The sequence below is a fragment of the Lotus japonicus genome, chromosome 6 (assembly GCF_012489685.1).
Source record: "Lotus japonicus ecotype B-129 chromosome 6, LjGifu_v1.2".
NCBI lineage: Eukaryota > Viridiplantae > Streptophyta > Magnoliopsida > Fabales > Fabaceae > Lotus > Lotus japonicus.
The window spans coordinates 16,238,112-16,263,688 of record NC_080046.1 but is presented as its reverse complement, the minus strand read 5'-3'; the positions used below and the strand labels follow the sequence as shown (position 1 = coordinate 16,263,688).

Sequence of the window (25,577 nt, the reverse complement as noted above, 5' to 3'; positions counted from 1 at the left end):
AAAGTTGTCAGAACTTCTGGGCTAACTAACAAGAAAGGACCCAGAAAGTGGGTACCTAGGGATAAGATTATATATGTTGCAGATATCTTCAATAGGTCCATCGAAACTCCAACCATGGAACCTGGACAGTGGATGCAGGCAACACATGACGGGAGAAAGGCATATGTCCCAAGATCCAAAACTTGAACCTGAAGGTGAAGTTGATCTTGGAGGCATCAGTAGAGTAAGATTTGGTCAAGGAATCATTGGTTTTTGATAAGTACCCCTCTGTTGATATTCTGAACGCTATTCATGTTAGAATTTATGATAAGCTTGACTCTGACAAGTCAAAGCTAGCTGAAAAAGCTTGCAGAGATGAGCATGACTGTTTCAGAAAGAAACCAAGACTAAGAACTTGACAAACCAGAAGCAACAACATCAGAAGATGCTACTACAACTTCTGACTTGCGTCATCAGAAGAAGAGTAGGTTCATAGCTTCTCATTCTGAAGCATCTGAAGATGGAATTTTATCCAGAATGGAGATGTCACCAGAACCTCTGGACTTTGACACTTCTGCTCTCATCGGAAGATATACTAATCAGAAGCCAAGTATCCCTTGGTATTCCTTCTGAGGGGGAGTATTTCGTCTTATGCTCTTACTATTTTTTTCCACCTTCATTCTTTTTGCTTATGACAAAAAGGGGGAGAACTAATAGTATCTTGACAACTCCCTTATGTGATCAATTTCTATGCTCTAACGATACATTCTGATTGATGTCATCTCTCTCAATGCTATGATACATCTTATGACTCAATTAACTCTGATCACATACTTCAATATAGCTCAGAATCTAGATACTTCTAACGTGGTTGATATTAAGTATTAGATTCAGGGGGAGCTTAGCTCAGAATCAAGCTCGAGTCTTGGATTCAGAAGGAGCAAGATAAACTATACACATCAGGATAAGTTTTAACTCTGATACCTTATACTCTGAGTGTATTCAGTTTATTTGTTTAGAGTTGTTCATCAAAATACATGGTTTTGTCATCATCAAAAAGGGGGAGATTGTAAGATCAAGATTTGGTCATGTGGTACAACTCTATGTTTTGATGATAACAAGTATTTATTTGTGGATGAACAATTATGATACTCTAACGTTTGTCTTGAGTGTTTTGACAAACAACTTCTGATTCTAACACCAGAAGATATATTCATCAGAAGATCTGAAGACCAGAAGATCTGAAGATCAGAAGCTCTGAAGATCAGAAGATCTGAAGATCAGAAGCTCTGAAGATCAGAGGATCTAAAGACCAGAAGATATGAGGATCAGAAGATCTGAAGACCAGAAGCTCTGAAGGTCCAGAGGTTCTGAAGGACCAGAGGCTCTGAAGGTCCAGAAGCTCTGAAGGTCCAGAAGCTCTGAAGCGTCGTCAGATCAGAAGTCAATGGTTAAAGGCAAATGTCACTATCAAGAAGTATAAGAGCAATGTACTATTCTGAAAAGCCTACCTACCAAGGTTCAGCCACAGCAGGTTCTGGAAGTTCCAGAAATGCCCTCCAACGGTCACATTCTCTCAACAGAAATATCCTTTGCACCTTGGACTATTTAAGGCTGAAGAAAAGAAGAAAGATAAAAGAGAGAAAAACCAAGAGCTGCAATACAAGAAAAGATTCAAGCCTCTACTTTCTTCATCTGTTCTTATTTAGTTTACACTCAGCTTATTCAGAAGCAAACCTTTGTGTAAGGCCCAAGTTTTTAAGCTTATGCTAAGTGAATAAATTTCTTATTCACGATTAGGGTTGATGTAATGTGAAGGGAAACCTGAACAAAAGTTCATTAAATGAAATATATTTATGAAGGAGAAAGTTCAGGAAAAGTTCAAGGATTGCATTATGATCGATAAAAGTTATAGCACGATCGTTATACGCTTAACCTAGGTCAGAAACCCTAGTATATAGCTAATTTTCACTTTTAGGCACGATGGAAGTTAATTCCAAAAATCTTCAGAGAAATGTTAGGACTTCTCTTTTTCCATATATCACAATCGTTTCGAGGCGAAACTCTAGGATCTACGAACGTCCGATTCCAATCATCGGAAGTTTGCCGAAACCGAATCCCTGGTATTTCAAAACCCTAGAATCACCCGACTATGAGGGCTATTTCTATTCAGAGCTTCAAATGAAGATTCTACACGCGTACACCCATTTCTCTTGATGATTTCAATCTTTCTTCAGAAGGAAGTTTTCTATTCCGACACCCGATGCCAAAAGCAACTTATCGGGTAAAATAGTTTTATACCGATTATGCATTAGTCGCCAAAAATACAAGGAGACCTCATTTTAGTTTTGGAATTCTTTCGCCAAAACCTATCTTAGAATTCATGGAGAATGAAGCCGGAAAAATCAGATTCGCGAAACTTTCATTTTACCGCGTTTTGCCAACCTCTATATATAGTCAAGAAATGAGAAAAAAACACAAAAACTCACCCAAAAACCCACTCAACGCCGCGAGTTTGCAAGGAGGAGGAGAAGAGAATATTTTGTTCAATTCTTGCTTGATCGTCGATCAATCAGTTGCTGCTTCAAGGTTTCGAGGTATAGTCGCTAATCCTTACCTCTGATCGCTTTTTCCATAGCTTTTCTGTAGACTTTTCTGAGCTGATAGTTTATGGGTTTTTGCAAAACTATCCCGAATCTTTCATTTCTGATTCTAAACCTCTTCTTTATGTGCCCAAGATCACTTCTGCCGGATTAGATTTTCCGTTATGTCGCCGGAATTCCGCCGGAATCAATTTTAGCCTAAAATACCCATTTTTGGAGTTTTTGGAGTAAAGCTTCAACCTTTAGGCCGAAACCTATCGCCTTAGCTTAGTGCTAGTAGGATTAGTTGTCATAAACGTCGTTGGTGACGTCCCTGCAAAATTTGGTTTTTGGGATTTCAGTTTTGAAATTTCTAAGTTAAAAATCATGACCAAAATACCCCTACGACAGTTTTTGATCCGATAATTTTTCCGAGTTCAGAATACCCTTAGTTACGGCTAATGATAGCATAGGAACCAAGTTTGATCGAAGAAAAATCGAGCCCCACAATTGTGAAAAGTGGCCGAACCTATTAGGGGGGGAGGAGGAAAATTTCCTTTTCCGAAAACTTGTCCTTTCGCGCTAGATTATCGTACCTTAGAGTATAGATTACTTCGTGTAACCTTAGTAAGTATTGATAGCTTAGTTTTCGATAGATTCTGATAGTATTTCTGTGGTTTTGCTTTAAAGGAACTTTTGATGAATTTCCTGAGGGGCAACGCTTTGCTTGTGAGGAAGAGTTTGAAGTTCACCCTGGAGAATCTACAGGTGAGGGCTTCTCACTGAATCTCTAGTTAATACTTAGGGTCGATGCTTTCGACATTGTTTACTGTTTATGCACTGGATTGTGTGTGATTGGAAAATGTTTTCTGAGGCTTCGGCTGACAATGTAGATGATGAATCTACTGAATGCTTTTGAGATTGAATCTTCATGCTAAGTGCTAATTGGGTAATTTAGGATGTGTGGTGCATGCCTTATATGCTAAGTGCTATGTGGTTATTGCTTAATATATTGATATATGACATGTTGATTGGTTGTGCTGAGTTAATTATACTTATGCAATGAAATCTGAGTTTCTGAACGGTGAGAATAGCGGGCAGGTCATGCCGATTTTATTTTGAGAGTTTTGAGAAAGCTTGATAGGACGAATGAGATTCGGGCCTTGTTAGGATATTTATGGATCGAGACATTCTCTGGAGTCATTTGGGGATTAGGAGATCCCGAGAACTTATAGGATTTGCGATAAGACTAAAAAGGTTATTATTTTGAAAAGAAAACTCATAAGACATTAAACAACCTCTAAATCTTTAAATAGAGATAATAAACTCGAAAGGAAGCTTTGGATGCAAATCTTAGTTTTTGGAAAACGAGAAGTGTCGTCGGATCCAATCGTTGAGGAAGTTGAGAAGTGTTGAGTAGGTCGATGTTCTTGTGCTGTTGGAGCAGCTGTGTTGAGTATGTTGATGCTCTTGTGCTGTTGGAGCAGCTATATGTTGTTGGGCTATCCTGGGGATAAGTCCGGGAAACCGTTAGTTTCCGAGAGTGTGATACTCTGTGCTCGTTGAGCAGTTGTGACCATCGGATTGAGATGAGTCGGATGATTTGGAGATCATCGTGGATTATGTGTTGTTGTGATGAAGTGTCTTTTGTCGCAGAATCGACTTTACCTTAGGGTAAGCTTTTAGAGACTTTAATTTACCTAGAACACGTGGCGACGTGTCGAGTGAGATTCGGAGACGTTGTTTGTCTAATCATCCTGCATTCATGCAACATTAATGAGGTATTAACACAGGACGTACTCTGGACCTCGTCGGATTCCAAAATGGTCATAAGACCCGGATTTCCGTGTAAGAGCGTCTGTAGACGTCTCTTGTAGCAGACCGAAATGGCAGACCTACGGGTTACGGCTGATCTGACTACCGCTGTCGTTGGAATAAGAGGCACGCGGGCCGAAATGGTCCCACTGTGGCTGGTGCTAGGGCTGATCCGTTGATGTCCATCCGTTCCGGATTGCATATTGGTTGACTGGGTTAACCTGCATACATATCATGCAACATGCATACTAATTTAGTTGTTGAGTGTGATTGGTAATTGTTAAACCTATTTGGAACATGCTATCTGCTATTATTGCGTTTATGTTATTATGGAACATGCAACCCTAGGAATAACATCTCTAGCTATAAGCCTAAGTGGCTATCTATTACTTGTACCTATTGGGTTTATTATCTACATAGTTCTTTAGAGTTGACCCCCGCGTCTTCTGTGTGTGTTTTGGCGGACAACGCCTTTTGTCAGATGTCCATTGCGGATTGGTTCACAATGGTCCACCCTTCGGGGGGGATTAGGTACGAGATGATCGATCAGGATGACCCCGGGTCGTGGGTGGTTGACCCCGCGAACCATCGAGCGACGTATTCGGGGCGTATCATGGAGGACCACGTGGATAGTGGAGGACTCTTGAGGTCAGGAGTGTTGAGGAGATGCTCTATCAGCTTCAACTTGCCACCGGGCGTTCACTGTGGACCAGGACTCGGAGGGGCACCGCCGCCACCGTCATCTTCAGAGGACGAGGATCCCTCAGAGGAGATTCCAGTGGGAGTGCCTTCGGCAGGGTCTAGTGCACCCACCGTTGCGATCATCGATGATTAGGGTTCGGGCCCTAAGCCCGTGAGTCCAGCATCGGAGCGCACTGCGGTTGCGAGGGGAGGACGGATAGGGTTGGTAGACTTGGTCGTTCTGGATTCTGATTCAGACGACGATCATGCTAGCACATAGTTTTGAGTGTTGGTATGAGCTCCTCGAGTTAGGATTAGTGTAGGAGTAGAGTTTAGCTCTGACAGTCTTTGCTTCATTTGTTTCTTTGGGGGACAGGGTAGTTTCCCGCCGATAGCTTTTTGTGTGGTTTCCTTACGGGAATCACAGAGAGTTGGTTGGACTTAGGAGGTCTTGTTTCAGGCCGATGGGCCAGCTCATTCTCAGTTTTGAGGGATGGTGTTGCGGACACTTCACCCTTTTCATTTGGTTTGTATATATTGCCTACGGGCGTTACACTTTCTTACCCGTCACTGGAGGTTTACTCGTGATGTGGTTAGCTACTTACAGCGGGGGCTGTAATTATTATTGTATATTAGTTTCTGATTATCCTTCGCATTAGAGTTTTATTTAATTCAGTCTTGTCTTAGTTATTATCGAAAAAAAAATATTCACGTTTTTCCGCATTAAGTTTATTTTTGGTTACTAAAGTGACGCCACCGAAATCGGGGTGTTACACTTTGTAAACACCAACCTCAAACAGTTGTTTGATTTTTCTTAAGGGACCGGGTAGGTCAGTATCCTTAAGAAGACTAGGATCTGTGTATCTTAGTGGTGATTCCTTTAGGAGATCAAGGTTGATCGGATCCTAGAGAAGACTAAGAGAGTGAATCTTAGTGTGAGGTAAGTCAGTGTATTGTTAGTCACTTGTAGGTTTCAAGTGCAGTTGTAACAATTATCTGATTAGTGGATTGCCTTCATTCTAAGAAGGAAGAAATCACCTTAACGGGTGGACTGGATTAGCTTGAGGGATTTATCAAGTGAACCAGGATAAAATACTTGTGTGCTTCTCTCTTCTCTCTATCTTTATCCGCTGCACCATCTATCTCAGATAAACCGAAAAGATTTACTTTAAATCTTAAGGGGAAAGTTTTTATATTCAAAACTCTATTCAACCCCCCCTTCTAGTCGTTTTTCACACCTTCACACACCTCACTTTTGAGGTGTGGAGAAGTGAAAGAAGAGAGAGACAGGAAGAAACGAGAGAGAAAGTAAAGATGTGATAGGTGATATGATTGATAAAGAAAAGTAAAATAGATAGAGAATGAAGGTGGAAAAGGAGTGGAGAGGTGTGTATGTATCATAACTCCTGAATGTAGAGATTTTGTAGAAACCTCTGGGGAAACAAAGGGGTATGATCGAGACCTTTTTCAGAAAATTCAAGAACCCGATGGTCGTGCTTCTATGAATGTTCGAATATGATGGGGAGATGGTCTTTCTAGATAGAGCAGTTATGCCAATGAGGTCTATGGCGACGCATTGACAACTTCAAGTTGAATGCGGCGGATTTAAAGCCATATTCTGTGAGTTTAGTATGACTACCAAACGTGAAAACTTTGTTACAACGCTGGATTGAGTTGGAAATTTCATTTTGCAGGAAAGAGAATTTTAAAAGAGTATCTTTCAAGTACCCCGTGATCTCTTGCTATTGTTGTACAATATGATCATTAGTAGGCGAACCCTCAATAAGTCGAAAACCCATCTAATGGTCAAATACCCTTTGAGCAACATGAAGGTAGGTGTTATGAAAGTAGACCAAGAAGTAGCAAAGAGGTGTTACACTAAGATCCATAAGCTTTATAGTATTTATGGTGAGATGAGAGTCAAGGAAGAGGGCACAACTATTTGAAATTATTACCCCTGAGGACCCTTTCTCGGATCCGAGGGAATACTTAAGAGAAGACAGACCTCATCCTGCAGAGCAGATGAAGAAGTTAAGGTTTGGCAGAAGGATATTGAAATTCGGAGGTAGTTTGATTTCTACAAAAGAGGAGAGATTGGCAGAGCTAGATTGGCTAAAATTTTGGATATATTCGCTTGGAATGTTTAAGACGTTCCTAGAATTGGTCCAAATTTCATAAGTCATAAGTTAGTAGTAGTCCCTGACGCCAAGATTAAGGTATAAAGAACATAAATATAGGGGGTAATGAAGGCCAACAGGAAGTGGCAAATGTGCATAGATTTCACTAATCTAAACAAGGAGTGTCCTAAGGATTCCTACTATAAGACCTAGATTTTTTAAGTATTCTTAGTTATTTAATTTCCGACTTACGCCTAGGGTTTCGTGTCAGCGAAAGAATGTTTTTAAGAAGTATGTGCTTAAAATGACAAGTCAAACAATGTTTAAGACACACACAAGTGTGTGTGTGTGTGTGTGTGTGTGTGTGTGTGTAAGCAAAGTTACATTTAGAACGGTAAATTCTAAATCGTACATAAAGACTGGTTGCAATTCAAAAATATTCGAAAGGCGATCTCTCGCCATAAAAATACCAAATAAGTCTCAATTTTTAATTAAAGCGGGAATAAGAAGTTCTGATGATCCATTTGAGAATGTATGTTTGATGTCGGGAATTTTGACTATAATATTGATAGGTTTTATTTTTGAAACCCGGGGAAGCTTTTCTCACATTCTGTGGGGGTTTTAGGAAAGGACTTCTGGGCCACGAACAAGCATGTTCTGGACCCTGTTTCAAAATTATATTTTCCCCAGAATGATTCCATTTAATGTACGTAATCCAGTTCTAAAGTTTTGAGTCGAAAACAAGCCTATCTCAGTGCACGTTGCCTTGAAATATTTTTGGGGCTGAAGATATAAGCTCAGGGCGAGTGAGAAATCCCTAGAACATGTGTCTAACCCTTATGAGGTGTTATGTGGCCTAAGTCGTGGTTGAAAAGGTTTAACACATCATTACCACCTTAAGTGAACAAAAGAAAACAGCTCCTCCACAAACACACATTTAACTCATGGGATAGAGTGAGCGGAAGAGGACTCGAGAGCTTTTCCTTGTATTCTTGTATTTTTGAAGCTTGGAAGATGGAAGAAAGCCTTGGCTCTCCTTCTTGAGCCAAAACCGCCACCGTCATAGCACAACCACCATCTTCATCTTCTTTATTGAGTCTTTCGGTAGATGGGCTTTGAGAGTGTTTTTGTTGTTGATTCTTGCTTTTGAACCATAAGTAGGCTTGGAATCCATGTGGATGGACGAAAATTGAAGAAATACCCTAAGTATTGAACTTTGTGAAAGAGTTTTAGTGATATACCATGCTATAGCTTAAGTGTCTTCACATTAAGTGCTTGTAGACCTTTAATTTGAGTTATATGGAATAAAATTTTCGAGAACACAAACCTTGTATATGCCCAATTATGTATGCTTAAATGTGTTGGTACATGTTGCCTTGCATTTTGTCAAAACAACTGATTGTCGAAGCAGATGCCGTGGCATTTGACCTCGTGAAGCTAGGGCATCAGTCCTTAGCTAGAGTTTCTGTTGTGGGCCCTCTGAAGATTTACTGAAGATATGTTTTTGAGTTACTTGAGGAGCAAGTAGCTTTTCCATAAGGGTCTTAATTATGGGTTGCTATTTGTTGAAACAATCTTTGTTAAAAGATTGGTTTCTATCTTTACTTGTGCAATAAGTAAACCGAATCTATCAAGATTGCGTTTTGATTTGTTGTTGCTGCAATCTGTTACTTCAGCCCATGCTAATCCTAGAGCCCATGCTACCGCTGCTGAAGTCTATAAAAGGATGAAGACCTAAAACATGAAGATCACTGAAGCTAAGAGAGAGAGATCGAGTGTTTTAGGATTTGTTATTGTGCTTTGTCCTTTGTTAGTTGTGAATCCTCTTTGCTCACTGATTCTATAAAGCAAAGAAGGGTTCTGTGTTGTTTGATTGCGTTCAAACTCTGATTGTTCATTGTGTTCACCAATCACTGTGGCAGTGATTGAGAGAAAGTGAGAGGGGCTCTCATACTTAGGTTGAGATTCTAAGTAGAAATACACTGGGTAGATTAGGAAGTGAACTATGAACTGAGTTGTTCATGAGTGTCTGTAATTCCTGAATCTTGAGATAGTGGATTTCCTTTCTTTGGGTGCAAACCCTCCAGACGTAGGTGAAAGTTTTTCACTGAACTGGGTTAATAATTACTGTGTGTTATTGTTTCTGTTGTTAAGTTCTGTTTTAGTGTTAAGCGGTTGTAAAACCTCTTGTCCCAGCATCGTGCAGGACAATCGTATCAGAGGGAACCTGAATTACAATTGTCATCAGAGCAGGCACCCTGTTCTGGTTGGGTGAGCTCCAGGGAGTTTGATTCAAGTTGTCAGGGATAACAAGGAGGGAGGATCAGTCAATAGGCCACCCATTCTGGATGGTACTAACTATGACTACTGGAAGGTTCGCATGACAGCCTTTCTCAAGTCAATTGACAACAAGACTTGGAAAGCTATTGTCAAGGGTTGGAAGCACCCTACGAAGTCCAAGGTTGAAGGCACCTCTACCACTGTTGTGGAGAGACCTGAAGAGGAATGGACCAGTGTTGAAGATGAAGCTGCTCTTGGAAATTCAAATGCTCTAAATGCTATCTTTAATGGAGTTGACAAGAATATGTTTAGGCTGATCAATACGTGTACTGTGGCAAAGGATGCTTGGGAAATTCTGAAAACTGCACATGAAGGAACTACTCGAGTGAGGATGTCAAGGCTTCAGATGCTTACTACTCAATTTGAAAATTTGATGATGACTGAAGAGGAGACTATTTCAGAATTCCACATGCGTGTCCGTGACTTGTCTAATGCTTCATTTGCTTTGGGAGAACCTATGTCAGATGAGAAGCTTGTAAGGAAGATCTTGAGATCTCTTCCTTAGAAGTTTTCTATGAAAGTCACTGCAATTGAGGAGGCTCAAGACATTGAGAACATGAAGGTTGATGAACTTATTGGCTCTTTACAGACATTTGAGTTGAAACTGAGTGGAAAATCTAAGAAGAAGAATAAGAGTATTGCTTTTGTGTCTAACACTGATGAAGGTGATGATGAAGACTGTGAGGGTGAAAACCTTTCTGAGGCTCTGGCTATGCTAGCAAAAAAATTCAACAGAGCTTTGAGGGAGATTGACAAAAGAACCAGACCTAATGTCTAGGACATGAAGTTCGACAACAAACCCAAGTTTTCAAATTCACAGAGGAAGACCAAGGAAGAAGAAAGACCTGTTCAGAACAAAGGAGTGCAATGTCATGAATGTGAAGGATATTGTCACATCAGGTCTGAATGTGCCACTTATCTAAAGAAGAAAAATAAAGGTATGATGGTAACTTGGTCAGATGAAGACACTGAAGATAAGGAGGAGATATCTGCAAACAAAGTCAATGCTTTCTCTGGAACTATCTGTGAGTCTGAGACAAGTGATGAGGACATCTCTGATGAGGAATTGGCTGAAACTTACAAGCTGCTACACAATAAGTGGGAAGAAGCATGCAAACTTGTAAGAGAAAAGCAAAGTGAGATAGAACAACTTGTTTCTCAGAATGAAAGGTTGAAAGAGCTCAGCACTAAGCTGAAGGAAGATCTGGAGGAATGACAAAGTAAGTTTAATAATGCTGATGTTATGGAAAAGACTAACCTAATGTTGATTAATGCAAGACTTCAAGAGGAAGTGACAACTCTGAGAAGAAAACTTGAAGCCACTCATAAATCTGTTAGAATGTTAAACAGTGGTTCTGATATGCTTGATGAAATTCTGAAAGAAACTAGCAAGCAAGGAGGGCGTTTGAAGGGAATTGGCTTTGACTATAGAACAGCAAACAAAGAAAATCAGAAAGGTTCAAAGAAATTAGTGTCTGCTGCAAAACAAACTGAATTCAAGAAGCCCAGAAATTATCAGTTGCCAGATCCATTGCCTCGACATGTACCTCAACATGTGAAACCCCAACTTAAGCTTGACAAAACTGTAACTTGGAAGTGTCACTACTGTGGTAAGAATGGTCATATAAAGCCCTACTGTTACAAGTTATATGGTTATCCTCAGATGCACGATAAAAAGCCTATTCAGATGAGGAAGCAATGGAAGCCCAAGGGTGAAGTCAGATGTCAGGTAGCCTACACGTCTTTCAGAGCATCATCAAAGGAAGATTGGTATTTTGATAGTGGCTGCTCAAAGCACATGACAGGAAACAAGAGCTTCTTGCAAGACATCAGAAGTCACTCCACCAACTATGTTACTTTTGGAGATGGAGCAAAAGGAAAGATCAAGGGAGTAGGAAAGCTTGTTAGCACAGAATCTCCTAACTTGAACAATGTGTTACTTGTAAATGGTTTAACTGCCAACCTAATCAGCATAAGTCAACTGTGTGATCAAGGGTATGATGTGAAGTTCAATAAGATAGAATGTGTTGTGACCACTGATGATGAGATAGTTGTGATGAGAGGAGTCAGATCAAAAGACAATTCTTATATGTGGACATCAGAAGAAAAAGCTCATGTTTCTAGATGTCTGTTAACTAAAGAAGATGATGATGGTGCAGATGTTCCAGCCGATGCTCCAACAACCGCCCCCGATAATGAATCAGAGACAAGTTCTGATGAAAAAGAAGACAAATATATCCCATCAAATAAAGCTCCATCAATTAGGGTTCAGAAGAATCACCCTCAAGAAAACATCATTGGTAATCTTCAAGAAGGAGTGACTACCAGATCTAGAAGTCTTATTGCTCATGGTTGTTTCATCTCTAAGATAGAACCCAAGAATGTCAATGAAGCTCTCACTGATGAATACTGGATAAATGCTATGCAAGAGGAGCTTGAGCAGTTCAGGAGAAATGAAGTATGGGAGTTAGTGCCTAGACCTGAAGAAGTAAACATCATTGGCACTAAGTGGATCTTCAAGAACAAATCAGATGAAACTGGAACAGTCACAAGGAATAAAGCAAGGCTAGTTTCTCAAGGATATACTCAGATAGAAGGAGTTGATTTTGATGAGACCTTTGCTCCAGTAGCTAGACTGGAATCTATAAGACTCTTGTTAGGTGTTGCTTGTCTCTTGAAGTTCAGACTTTATCAGATGGATGTGAAGAGTGCTTTTCTGAATGGCTATTTGAGTGAAGAAGTTTATGTTGAACAACCTAAAGGATTTAAAGATCCACATCATCCAAATCATGTGTACAAGTTGAGGAAAGCCTTGTATAGCTTGAAGCAAGCACCTAGGGCTTGGTATGAAAGGTCAACTGAATTCCTTGTAAGCAATGGTTACAGTAAGGGTGGAATTGATAAAACTCTGTTTGTGAAGAATGACAAAGGTAAGCTCATGATAGCACAGATTTATGTGGACGGCATTGTTTTTGGAGGAATGTCGAACTCAATGGTGGAGCATTTCGTCCGACAAATGAAGTCTGAATTTGAGATGAGCTTAGTTGGTGAATTGAATTATTTTCTAGGGCTACAAGTCAAGCAAATGGAGGATTCTATGTTCATATCACAGAGTAGGTATGCTAAAGGCTTAGTCAAAATGTTTGGTCTTGAAAAGGCTGGTCACAAGAGAACTTCTACTGCTACACACATCAAACTGTCCAAGGATGAGCAAGGAGAAGATGTTGATCAAAGTCTCTATAGAAGCATGATTGGAAGCTTGTTGTATCTTACTGCTAGCAGACCAGATATCACCTTTGCAGTTGGTGTATGTGCAAGATATCAAGCAGCTCTTAAGGCTAGTCATCTGCTACAGGTCAAGAGAATTATCAAGTACATCAATGGCACAAGTGACTATGGTATTCTCTATACTCATGATACAAATTCTTCTTTAGTTGGATTCTGTGATGCAGATTGGGCAGGAAGTGCAGATGATTCTTCCTAGGGACTATGGTATTCTCCATACTCATGATACAAATTATGGTGGATGTTTCTTCCTAGGGAATAATTTGATTTCATGGTTTAGCAAGAAGCAGAATTGTGTCTCATTGTGTACAGCTGAAGCAGAATATATTGCAGCAGGAAATAGTTGTACACAACTCATGTGGATGACGCAAATGCTGAAGGAGTATGATGTTGAACAGGATGTCATGACATTGTACTGCGACAATCTCAGTGCAATTAATATTTCTAAGAATCCCATACAGCATAGCAGGACCAAGCATATTGACATTAGACATCATTTTATTAGAGACTTGGTGCAGGATAAAATTGTCAATTTGGATCATGTTACAACTGACAAGCAATTGGCTGATATTTTCACAAAAGGAAGTCTAGGGATTTGTCTTTTTGATGCATAGCAATTAGCGTGCCCTAATGTGTTAACGGCTAGTTTATTCTTGATCATCATTAACTGCCGTTGTGACATCAGCATAGAAAAGGTTGCCTTATGGTTCACTCATCCTATAACTACCTCCAACGGACAAATTGTGTTCTCTCAACCGCTTGTACATCTATCTTCTTCAAGACTCATTCTCTCTCGTTTGCAATTTTTCTTCATTGTTCTGTGCTCTGTTTGCGTTTCATCTCATTACATCATGTCTCAAAGTTCAGGAAAGAATGACTCTGTCAAGGCAAAGATTGAAAGAACTGCTAAATGAGTGAAATGCATGGGTGTGAAGAGTGGTTCTTCCCAACCATCTACTGTGTCAAAGAAAGCTCCTAGGAAGCTGAAGACAAGATACCCAACAAGAAAAACCTACATGTCCAAGGCTCAAAACAAAGAACTCTCCAATGTTCCTCTCTGTGAGGATGTTACTGATGAAGAGGAAATCGATGCTGAAGACTCTCCTGTGAAATCGCCTCCTGATGTTGTGCCTGATGTTGAGACATCTGGGTCTAAGGAGATTTCTGCCAAAGAAAATTCTGGAAAGGATTCCACCTCTCGTGAAGATTCAGGCGATACTACCCAGCCTGATATCTCTACATCATCCTCTTCAAAGGATGTTGGTCCAAAGAATGGCAATTCTGAGGATACCAATTCTGCAGAACCAACCCAGGCTCCAGCCCCTGTTCAGGACATCTCTGATGATGATTCTGATGATGAGCCCCTGGTTAAATCCATTCCCGATAGCATTGCTGCCAGGATGAAAAGAAAAAGAAGGGTCTCTACTCCAGAAGCCACTCTCTCTCCACCAAAGAGATCCAAGTCATCTCCTGTAACCTACAAATCTAGACAAGCAAGTGTGAAGGATAAGGGAAAGCAGAAGGCTGTCAAGACTCCAAGTGAGAAGAGGAAAAATAAAATTCCAGTTGATGTTGAAGACTCTGAGTCAGATGCTGAAGCCGATGTCCAGGACATTCGACCCTCTGAGAAAAAGAAGTTTTCTGGTAAGCGTATTCCTCAAAATGTTCCTGCTGTTCCTATTGATAGAGTGTCTTTTCATTTGGAAGAGAATGTTCAAAAGTGGAAGTTTGTTTGCAAGAGGAGAATGGCCAAGGAAAGGGAAGTTGGTCCTGATGTTCTTGAGTGTAAGGATGTTATTGCTCTTATTGAGAAGGCTGGTCTAATGGAGACAATTCAGAATGTTGGAAGGTGCTATGAGAAGCTTGTGAGAGAGTTGTAAGATCAAGATTTGATCAGTGGTTGCATCTCTATATTTTGATGATTACAATTAAGGTTTTTGAGGATGAACAATTATGGTACTCTAACGTTTGTCTTTGTGAGTTGTGAAACACAAGTTCTGATTCTGACCCAAGACGATTCCATCAGAAGAAGAAGAACCAAGGGTTACCAAAAAGAGAGCTCTAAAGCTTATCATGTTCGTTCAGAACAGTGGCAAATCTTTCAGAAGTTCTGAAGATAGAAGCTCTCAAGAGGTACTGAAGAACCGGAGTCAGAAGTTCTGAAGACCAAATGTTCAAGAAGGAACGGTCCTGAAAGTAGAAGACTCAAGTTCTGAAGACCTGCAAGAAGTTGGCTCTGAAGACCCAAGCTATTCTAGCTCTGACGTTCAGAAGTTCTGAGGAACTTGTTCAGAAGCAGAAGTTGCAAGGTCAGAGGATCCAAGCTTCCGTCTGACTCTGATCAGAAGCTTCACCAACGTCCATCTGAAGCACTCCAGATCATAAGTCAGCTGGTGAAAGGACAGGTCGCTGTCATAGTACACATCGTACAGTCTCAGCCTGTCTGCCACCTACCTCGTTCAGCCTAGCAGTCTGATATTACAAGATTGCCACTCCAACGGGCAAAACCCTAGCAACGGCTACACCATATGCCTTGGAGTATATAAGGGCTGAAGATAGAAGAAAGAAACTAAGAAACTTTGCTGATATTCTTGAATTCATTCGAACCGATCTCTTAGCAATATTTCTTCACTGTTCTTAAACATCTGAGTTTACCATTAGCTTTTCAGAAGCAATTCTTGTAAACCCAAAAGCCTTTACAAACACTTTGTAAGTTCCTTGAGAGACCAAGTTTGGTCGGATCTTGAGAGGACTGAATCAAGTTTGATTCAGTGTTTAGCTAGTCTTGAGAGGATCGGTAGATCAGCTTCTTGAGAGTATACTAGTGAGAAAATCAGTGTATTGTTAGTCACTTAGCAGGTTGCAAGTACAGTTGTAACACTCATTGATTTTAGTGAATTGCCTTCATCAGAAGAAGGAAGAAATCACCTTCACAGGTGGACTGGATTAACTTGAGCTTTTATCTCACGTGAACCAGGATAAAATACTTGCGTGGTTTACTTCATATTCTTCAGAACCTTGTTCTTATCTTTGAGTTTGCAAAAAGTCTAAAAGGGAATCCTTTTATTTAAAAATTCTATTCAAACCCCCCCCCTTTCTAGTGTTTTTCGCACCTTCAATTGGCATCAGAGCTCCGGTTCTGATTTAAACACTTAACAATGATCAGTGATCCAAAACCTAGTGTGAAAAACAACGATGGCCCAAGCCAATACTTCCGCTGACAACAACAACAACAACAACAACCAACTCAGAGCACCAGTCTTTGATGGTGAAAAGTTTGAGTACTGGAAAGATACAATCGAAAGTTATTTCCTTGGCACTGACCCAGATCTCTAGGATATGGTCATGGAAGGCTATACAGATCCAGTAGATGCTTCAGGAGTGAAGATCCCCCGTACTAAAATGACTGACGCTCAGAAGTAGCGTTTCAAGGATCATCACAAGGCGAAGTCTATGCTGTTCAGCTCAATATCATATATTGAATATGAGAAGATCTCTGAAAAAGAAACAGCAAAATCCATCTATGACTCCTTGGTCATGACGCATGAAGGAAATGAAGAAGTCAAGGAGACCAAGGCTCTTGCTCTCATAAAACAATATGAGCAGTTTAAGATGGAATCTGGTGAAACCATTGAGGAGATGTACTCAAGGTTTCAAACTCTGATTGCTGGAATCAGAGTGCTAAACAAGAGCTACTCTACTGGTGATCATGTCAAAAAGATCATCAGAAGTTTGCCTAAGGAGTGGATGGCTTTTGTCACTGCACTGAAACTCTCCAAGAATCTGAACTCTTTGATTGCTGGAATCAGAGTGCTAGAAGAGCTTGTGAGTCATCTCAGAAGCCATGAGATTGACCTCAAAGAGCACAAGCCTCAAAAGAAAGACAAATCTATTGCTCTTAAGTCAAAATCTGACAAAGCGAAAGCTTATCAGGCAGAAGAGGAAGATTCCTCTGAAGAATTATCAGATGCGTCTGGTGATGAAGAGCTATCTATTTTCACAAAGAGATTAAGCATGTAAGATCAAGTTTTGATCTAGTAGTACAACTCTATGTTTTGATGATTACAAGTTAACATCTTAGTATGAACAATTATGGTACTCTAACGTGTTTTTCTGAGTGTGCTATTTACAGGCTCTGACCTCGATTTTATCTCACACAAATCAGAAGTACTGTGCACAAAGAGTGACCCAAGAAACGCTTTCGCATTCTCCATGTTCAGTCTGAACAGTGGAAAAGCTTCAGAAGATCTGAAGTAAATCAAGCTCTGATAAGGACTCAGCTCACTTGAAGCTCTGATGATCCAGACGTTCTGACAACCTAGAGACTCTGACGGTTCAGAAGTTCTGATGGTGTAGAAGACTCTGAAGATCCAGAAGCTGAAGAGTGAAGACTCTGAAGTCCAGAAGCAACTGGCTCTGAAGACCATGCACTGATCCTCTGAAGTGAAGATCAGAAGGTACAACGGTCAGTGGATCCAAGCTTCCTTCTGACTCTGATCAATCAGCTTCACAAGTTCCAACACGAAGCGCTCCTCTGATCAGAAGTCTACGAGGTTAAGGTCAAGTCACTATCCAAAGTACAAAAGCAAAGTGTACTATCCTGACGACCTACCTAACATCCTCAGCCACAGCAGAAGCTGGAATTTCCAGAACTGCCCTCCAACGGTAGCATTTCCATGCAGCGTTCAAACCCTAATCCTTGGAGTATAAATAGAGGCTGAAGATTGAAAGAAGCGGCTAGATGTACTTACACACGCGCAAGAAATATTCAAAACTTCTAAGCTTTCTTTCATCTTGAATTTCACTGTGTTTACTATAAGCTTTTTAGAAGCATTCTCTTTGTAAACAAGAACTTCATATACAGTTGTATAGTTTGCCTTTAGGAGATCAAGGTTGATCGGATCCTAGAGAAGACTAAGAGAGTGAATCTTAGTGTGAGCTAAGTCAGTGCATTGTTAGTCACTTGTAGGTTTCAAGTGCAGTTGTAACACATACCTGATTAGTGGATTGCCTTCATTCTAAGAAGGAAGAAATCACCTTAACGGGTGGACTGGATTAGCTTGAGTGTTTCATCAAGTGAACCAGGATAAAATCCTTGTGTGCTTTTCTATCTCCTATCTTAAGCACTTTATTTGTCTCGAAAGATTTGCCAAAATCTTTAAGGTGGAAGTTTTATTTTGAAAAACGTTATTCAAACCCCCCCCTTTCTACCGTTTTTCATACCTTCAATTGGTATCAGAGCGCAAGTTCTGATTACCACACCTAACAGTGTTCAGTGATCCGGGCCGGTGTGAAAAACAATGGCTACCACCAGTGAAACACAGAAAGATGGATACAATGCAAAGCCTCCCATGTTCGACGGTCAAAGGTTCGAATATTGGAAAGATAGACTAGAAAGTTTCTTTCTGGGTTTCGATGCAGATCTCTGGGATATTATTGTGGATGGCTATGAGCGTCCAGTCGATGCAGAAGGCAAGAAGACCCCAAGGTCAGAGATGACTGCAGATCAAAAGAAGCTGTACTCACAACATCACAAAGCTAGAGCAATTCTTCTAAGTGTTATTTCTTATGAAGAGTACCAGAAGATTACAGATCGTGAGTATGCAAAGGGCATCTTTGAATCCCTGAAGATGTCTCATGAAGGAAACAAGAAAGTCAAAGAATCAAAGGCATTGTCTTTGATCCAAAAGTATGAATCCTTCATCATGGAGCCAAACGAGTCCATTGAAGAAATGTTCTCCAGATTTCAGTTGATTGTAGCTGGAATACGACCTCTCAACAAGAGCTACACTACAAAAGATCATGTCATAAGGGTCATCAGGAGTCTTCCTGAAAGCTGGATGCCTTTAGTGACATCAATAGAGCTTACGAGAGATGTCGAGCATATGAGATGAATCTGAAGCGCTCTGAGATGCAAGATCTGAGGAAAAAGTCTATAGCCTTGAAATCCAAATCTGAGAAGGCTAAGTCTGAGAAGTCAAAGGCTCTCCAAGCTGAAGCAGAAGAATCTGAAGAAGCATCAGAAGATTCTGATGAAGATGAGCTGACTCTGATCTCCAAGAGACTCAACCGCATCTGGAAGCACAAGCAGAGCAAGTACAGAGGCTCTGGAAAGGCCAAAGGAAAGTCTGAGTCCTCAGGCCAGAAGAAGTCATCAATCAAGGAAGTCACATGTTTTGAGTGCAAGGAATCTGGGCATTACAAAAGTGACTGTCCAAAGTTGAAGAAAGACAAGAGACCAAAGAAGAACTTCAAGACCAAGAAAAGTCTGATGGTGACTTTTCATGAATCAGAGTCAGAAGATGTTGACTCTGATGGAGAAGTCCAAGGACTCATGGCCATTGTCAAAGACAAAGAAGCAGAGTCAAAGGATGTTGTTGACTCTGACTCGGAATCAGAAGGAGATCCTAACTCAGACGATGAAAATGAGGTATTCGCTTATTTCTCAACCTCTGAACTGAAACATGCTTTGTCTGATATCATGGATAAGTATAACTCCTTATTGTCTAAGCATAAGAAGCTGAAAAAGAACTTATCTGCTGTCTCTAAGACTCCTTCTGAACATGAGAAAATCATTTCTGATTTGAAAAATGATAACCATGCTTTAGTGAATTCTAACTCTGTGCTTAAGAATCAAATTGCTAAGTTAGAAGAAGTTATTGCTTGTGATACCTTTGAGTGTAAAAATGAATCCAAGTATGAAAAGTCTTTTCAAAGATTCCTAGCTAAAAGCGTAGATAGAAGCTTAATGGCTTCAATGATCTATGGCGTAAGCAGAAATGGAATGCATGGCATTGGCTATTCTAAACCAATTAGAAATGAGCCTTCTATGCCTAAAGCTAAATCCTTGTATGAATGCTTTGTTCCCTCTGGTACCATTTTACCTGATCCTTTACCTGCTGAAGTTGCTAAACCTCCTCTTAAAAAGGGATCCTTCTCCATGTCCAAATATCATGCAAAAATTCCTTTACGTTACCATGTGGAGAAACCCAAGGTGATCAGAACCTCTGGGGTAACTAACAAGAGAGGACCCAGAAAGTGGGTACCTAAGGATAAGATTATCTATGTTGCAGATATCCTTGATAGCTCCACTGAAACACCAATCATGGTATCTGGACAGTGGATGCTCGCGTCACATGACGGGAGAAAGGCGTATGTTCCAAGAGCTAAAACTTAAGCCTGGAGGCGAAGTTGGCTTTGGTGGCAACGAAAAGGTTGAGAAGTTTGCAGATTTAAGCATTAATGATATCAGAGGAAGATGATCCAGAGGAAGATGATCCAGAAGAAGAAGCTGGTCCCTCTGATTCACAACCTCAGAAGAAAAGCAGAATCATTGCATCACATCCTAAGGAATTGATTCCGGGCAACAAAGATGAACCAGTCAGAACCAGATCAGCCTTCAGACCCTCTGAAGAGACCCTGCTTAGTCTGAAAGGATTGGTGTCCTTAATTGAACCCAAGTCCATAGATGAAGCTCTTCAGGACAAGGATTGGATTCTGGCTATGGAAGAAGAATTGAATCAATTTTCCAAGAATGATGTTTGGAGCTTAGTGGAGAAACCTCAAAGCGTCCATGTGATTTGAACCAAATGGGTTTTCAGAAACAAGCTGAATGAGAAAGGAGACGTAGTGAGAAACAAGGCAAGGCTAGTTGCTCAAGGCTACAGTCAGCAGGAAGGAATAGACTACACTGAAACATTTGCTCCAGTAGCAAGACTAGAAGCAATCAGACTGCTGATCTCTTTCTCAGTGAATTACAACATAATTCTACATCAGATGGATGTGAAGAGTGCCTTCCTAAATGGTTATATATCAGAGGAAGTCTACGTTCATCAACCACCAGGCTTTGAAGATGAGAAGAACTCAGACCATGTGTTCAAACTGAAGAAATCCCTCTATGGTCTGAAGCAAGCTCCCAGAGCATGGTATGAAAGACTCAGCTCATTCCTTCTAGAGAACGAGTTTGTAAGGGGTAAAGTAGATACAACTCTCTTTTGCAAAACTTACAAAGATGATATCTTAATTGTGCAAATTTATGTTGATGATATAATATTTGGTTCTGCTAATCAATCTCTATGCAAAGAATTTTCTGAGATGATGCAGGCTGAATTTGAGATGAGTATGATGGGAGAACTCAAGTACTTTCTGGGAATACAAGTTGATCAAACACCAGAAGGAACATATATCCATCTGAGCAAGTACACTAAAGAACTTCTGAAGAAGTTCAATATGCTGGAATCTACAGTTGCCAAGACTCCAATGCATCCTACATGCATTCTGGATAAAGAAGATGCAAGTGGTAAAGTTTGTCAGAAGCTCTATCGTGGTATGATAGGATCACTTCTATACTTAACTGCATCTAGGCTAGATATATTGTTTAGTGTTCATTTATGTGCTCGCTTCCAATCAGATACAAGGGAAACCCACTTAACTGCTGTTAAGAGGATCCTAAGATATCTGAAAGGTACCACTAACCTCGGCTTGATGTATAAGAAAACATCAGAGTATAAGCTTTCAGGTTATTGTGATGCTGATTATGCTGGAGATAGAACAGAGAGAAAAAGCACTTCTGGAAATTGTCAATTTCTGGGAAGCAACTTAGTCTCATGGGCAAGCAAGAGGCAATCAACTATTGCACTATCTACTGCAGAGGCAGAATACATCTCAGCAGCAATATGCAGCACTCAGATGCTCTGGATGAAACATCAGCTGGAGGATTATCAAATCCTTGAGAGCAATATCCCAATCTATTGTGATAACACTGCTGCAATTTCATTGAGTAAGAATCCTATCTTACTGTTAGAGATAAATAGGCCCAATATCCTACAGGATATTTCTTTGTTTCTTTGTTGACTTATTTTGTAATATTCCTCAGAATATTCCTAGCATATTCTGTACCTTTATTATTATAAATAACATTGTCTACCTCACACACAATTTGTGGTGAGAGAATCCAATCTTACATGGTATCAGGTTTTAGGTAGAAACCCTAGCCTCCAACCCTATGCTGCCACCTTCTATCTTTTTCCTATTCTAGTTGCCTTGCTTTACGTGCAACTACCTTTCTTTCTCTTTCCAGCCGCTGACGTCACCAGCCCGTGTCCCTGGTCTGCCTCGAGCCCCGCGCCGCCAAGCTCTCTTCCTTCGCGCGTGTGCTTCCTTGTTGTCCGCGCCGCCAAGGCCTCTTCCTGCCACGCGTCCGACACGTGCAGCTGCTGTCCCTTCCTTGTTGGCGCCGCCAGGCCTCGTGCTTCGTGCACGCCGACAGCTTCAACAGCTGCCAGTCCTCATGCTTCGTGCACTCCTGCAAGCCTTCATAGCCGTCAGCCTTCCTTTTTCTTGGGATCAACACTGGTTTGCTTTCCATTATTATTCTCTTCAGCCTTTGAATTTTGAACGGTGACCAGGAGTTGAACTTTTTTTTGCTGGAAGTTTATTGATATTTATTTTATTTTGAGAAAGTTGCTTCATTTTCCCATGGCTTCGGATGCTACTCCTCCGACTTTTTCCATGAACACTTTGGTGCATATGCTTACGGTGAAACTTAAACCAGATAACTTTCTTCTCTGGCGTAAACAGCTTACTGCTCTGCTTCAAAATCAGAACTTGTATGATATTGTTGACCCTACCGTCGATCCTCCGCCAGAATTCACTCAACAGACATTTGCACAAACTGTTGTTCAACCACTACGCACTGGTGCTCCTTCTCCAAATCCTGCTTATGCTGAGTGGCAGGCTCGCGATCGTAATGTCAACAGTCTGCTTCTTTCCTCCCTCACTGAGGAGGCATTATCTGAGACTCTAAGCGCAACCATTGCTCGTGATGTTTGGGTTGCTTTACACTCTGCTTATGCCTCCCGCAGCAAGGCACGTGAACTACGTCTTCGTGATGAACTTCAACTCATGCGTCGTGGTTCTCTCTCAGTTTCTGAGTACGGGCGGAAATTTCGCACTATCTGTGATCAGCTGGCTGCTATTGGTGCACCTGTTCCTAATGATGATAAAATTCACTGGTTCCTTCGTGGTCTTGGTCCGTCCTATGCAAATTTCTCCACGGGTCAGCTTGATCAGGTACCCCTACCTTTCTTTACTGACATTCTTTGTAAGGTCGAAAGCCATGCTATTTTTCAGGCTTCTCTTGAGGAATCTGTGACCTCTCCGCCTGCTGCCTTTCATGCGAGCAATCAGCCTCGCCCTTCTGGTACTCAGTCTTCCACTAGTGGCAACCGTGGAAATTTCGGTGGCGGTTCTCGTGGTGGAAATCGTGGAAACTCTAATGGTGGGTCTCGCCAGCGTCGCAATAATGGCGGCTCTGGCCGCCGTGGCTCTTACACTCCTCGCTGTCAAATTTGTCGTGAGCAGGGACACTATGCTGATAAGTGTCCGATTCGCTGGGATCGTTCTTCTGAGTCTGCAAATTTGGCACAATCATTTGCTGCCGGTTGTTCATTGGAAAACTCAAACTGTTCCGACTGGTACATGGATACAGGTGCCACTTCTCATATGACTCATTCTCTCTCTCAGCTGACGGACTCCCAGGACTACACTGGTAATGATCGTGTTCTTGTCGGTAATGGGGCTGGTTTACATATTACTCATATTGGTTCTCGTTCTGTTTCACATTCTGTTCCTTTATCTAATGTTTTGGTTGTGCCTCGGTTAACTAAAAATCTTGTCTCTGTTAGCAAATTGACTCGTAACCATAATGCTAAAGCTATTTTTCTGGATGATTCTTTTGTTATTCAGAACCGACAGACAGGCGCCGTTCTGGGAAAGGGCCGATGTGATAACGGACTCTATGTGCTTGACCTCGCAGGCGCTGCTTACTACCAGTTCTCCATTACCTCGTGCTTCCTTTGAATTGTGGCATTCACGATTAGGACATGTTAAATTTGAAATTATTCAACAATTGCATAAACTTGGTTGTTTCAATGTTTCCTCTATTTTGCCTAAGCCTATCTGTTGTACTTCTTGTCAGATGGCTAAGAGTAAACGTCTAGTCTTTTATGATAATAATAAAAGAGCTTCTGCAGTTTTAGACCTTATCCATTGTGATTTGTGGGGACCATCTCCTGTTGCTTCTGTTGATGATTTTTCGTACTTTGTTATTTTTGTGGATGATTTTTCCCGGTTTACTTGGTTTTATCCATTGAAGCGCAAGTCTGATTTTTATGATGCCCTTCTTTGCTTCAAAGCGTTTGTGGAAAATCAATTCTCTAGGTCGATCAAAGTTTTTCAAAGTGATAATGGCACCGAATTCACTAATAACAAAGTCCAGACTTTATTTGCTTCCTCAGGTGTGCTTCATCGGTTTTCATGCCCTCATACTCAGGCACAGAATGGACGGGTTGAACGGAAACACAGACATGTTCTTGAGCTTGGTCTTGCTATGTTGTATCACTCACATGTCCCTACTCGCTATTGGGTTGATGCTTTCAGTACTGCGGTATATATTATTAATCGTGTCCCTTCTAAGGTGCTCTCTAATCAGATTCCATTTCAACTTCTGTTTCATGCTGCTCCTACATATGCTAATTTTCATCCATTTGGATGTCGGGTGTTCCCGTGCTTGCGTCCATACATGAAAAATAAATTTAGCCCTCGCAGTACTCCTTGCATTTTCTTGGGATATAGCAGTCACCACAAGGGATTTAAATGTTTCGATCCGGCTCTTTCTCGGACTTATGTGTCCCGTCATGCTCAATTTGATGAATTTTGCTTCCCTTTTGCAGGTTCTCATACTTCACCTAATGACTTGGTGGTCTCTACCTTTTATGAACCAGCTGCAGGTTCTCCTCCATCTCCACGACATGTCCTTCCTGTCGTTCCGGAGAATTCACCGCCTACTAGTTCACTGTCGTGTCCATCTTGTGCTGACTCAGATGCTCTCCCTACTTTGCCGGTTCCTCCTGACGATGCACCACCTTCGCCGGCTCCTACTTCCCCAGCACACCCGCCCACTCCTCCTGTTGGGACTCCGGCTCCACCTGCTTGCCCGCCAGCTACTCCCCCTGTTGTGGCTCAGGTTCCACTTGCTCCTATTGCTGCTCGCCCGCGGACTCGCTCTCAGAATGGTATTTTTAAGCCGAATCCGCGTTATGCCTTGATTCATGCTCAGCCTACTGGTCTTCTCACTGCTTTACATACTGTTACTGAGCCTAAGGGATTCAAATCTCCTATGAAGCATCCTCAGTGGTTGGCAGCCATGGAGGATGAACTTTCTGCCCTTCATAAGAACTGTACTTGGACTTTGGTTCCTCGCCCTTCCACTACCAATGTTGTTGGCAGTAAATGGGTTTTTCGCACTAAATTTCATAGTGACGACACTGTTGAGCGCTTAAAAGCGCGTTTGGTGGCTCAGGGTTTCACGCAAATTCCAGGGTTCGATTACTCTCTTACTTTCAGTCCTGTTGTCAAAGCTACTACTGTACGCCTTATTTTATCTCTAGTTGTGCTTAATGATTGGCAGCTTCATCAGTTGGATGTCAAAAATGCTTTCCTTCATGGTCATCTCACTGAAACTGTTTATATGGAGCAGCCTCCTGGATTTGTTGATCCGCGTTTCCCGACTCATGTGTGTCGGCTAAACAAGGCCCTTTATGGCCTCAAACAGGCGCCTCGTGCTTGGTTTCAACGCTTGAGCTCTTTTCTCCTGCGTTCAGGTTTTTCGTGTAGTAGGGCTGACCCCTCTTTGTTCTTTTTCTACAAAGGAGACATTACTCTTTATCTTCTCGTGTATGTGGATGACATCATTCTTACTGGCAGTGAGCCCTCTCTT

At 41.2% G+C, this 25,577-nt stretch overlaps 1 protein-coding gene across 1 annotated transcript; it reads left to right on the top strand.

Moving 5' to 3' along the window:
• The first annotated feature begins 13,722 nt into the window (after positions 1–13,722).
• Positions 13,723–21,685, top strand: LOC130725002 (uncharacterized). The gene is made up of 2 exons (XM_057576265.1): positions 13,723–14,338; positions 21,675–21,685. The coding sequence occupies exons 1-2, from the start codon at positions 13,723–13,725 to the stop codon at positions 21,683–21,685; spliced, it is 627 nt and encodes a 208-aa protein (XP_057432248.1).
• The last annotated feature ends 3,892 nt before the right edge of the window (positions 21,686–25,577 follow it).

Coding starts and splice junctions, on each gene's coding strand:
- LOC130725002 (XM_057576265.1), top strand. CDS start 13,723: ATGGGTGTGAAGAGTGGTTCTTCCCAACCATCTACTGTGTCAAAGAAA.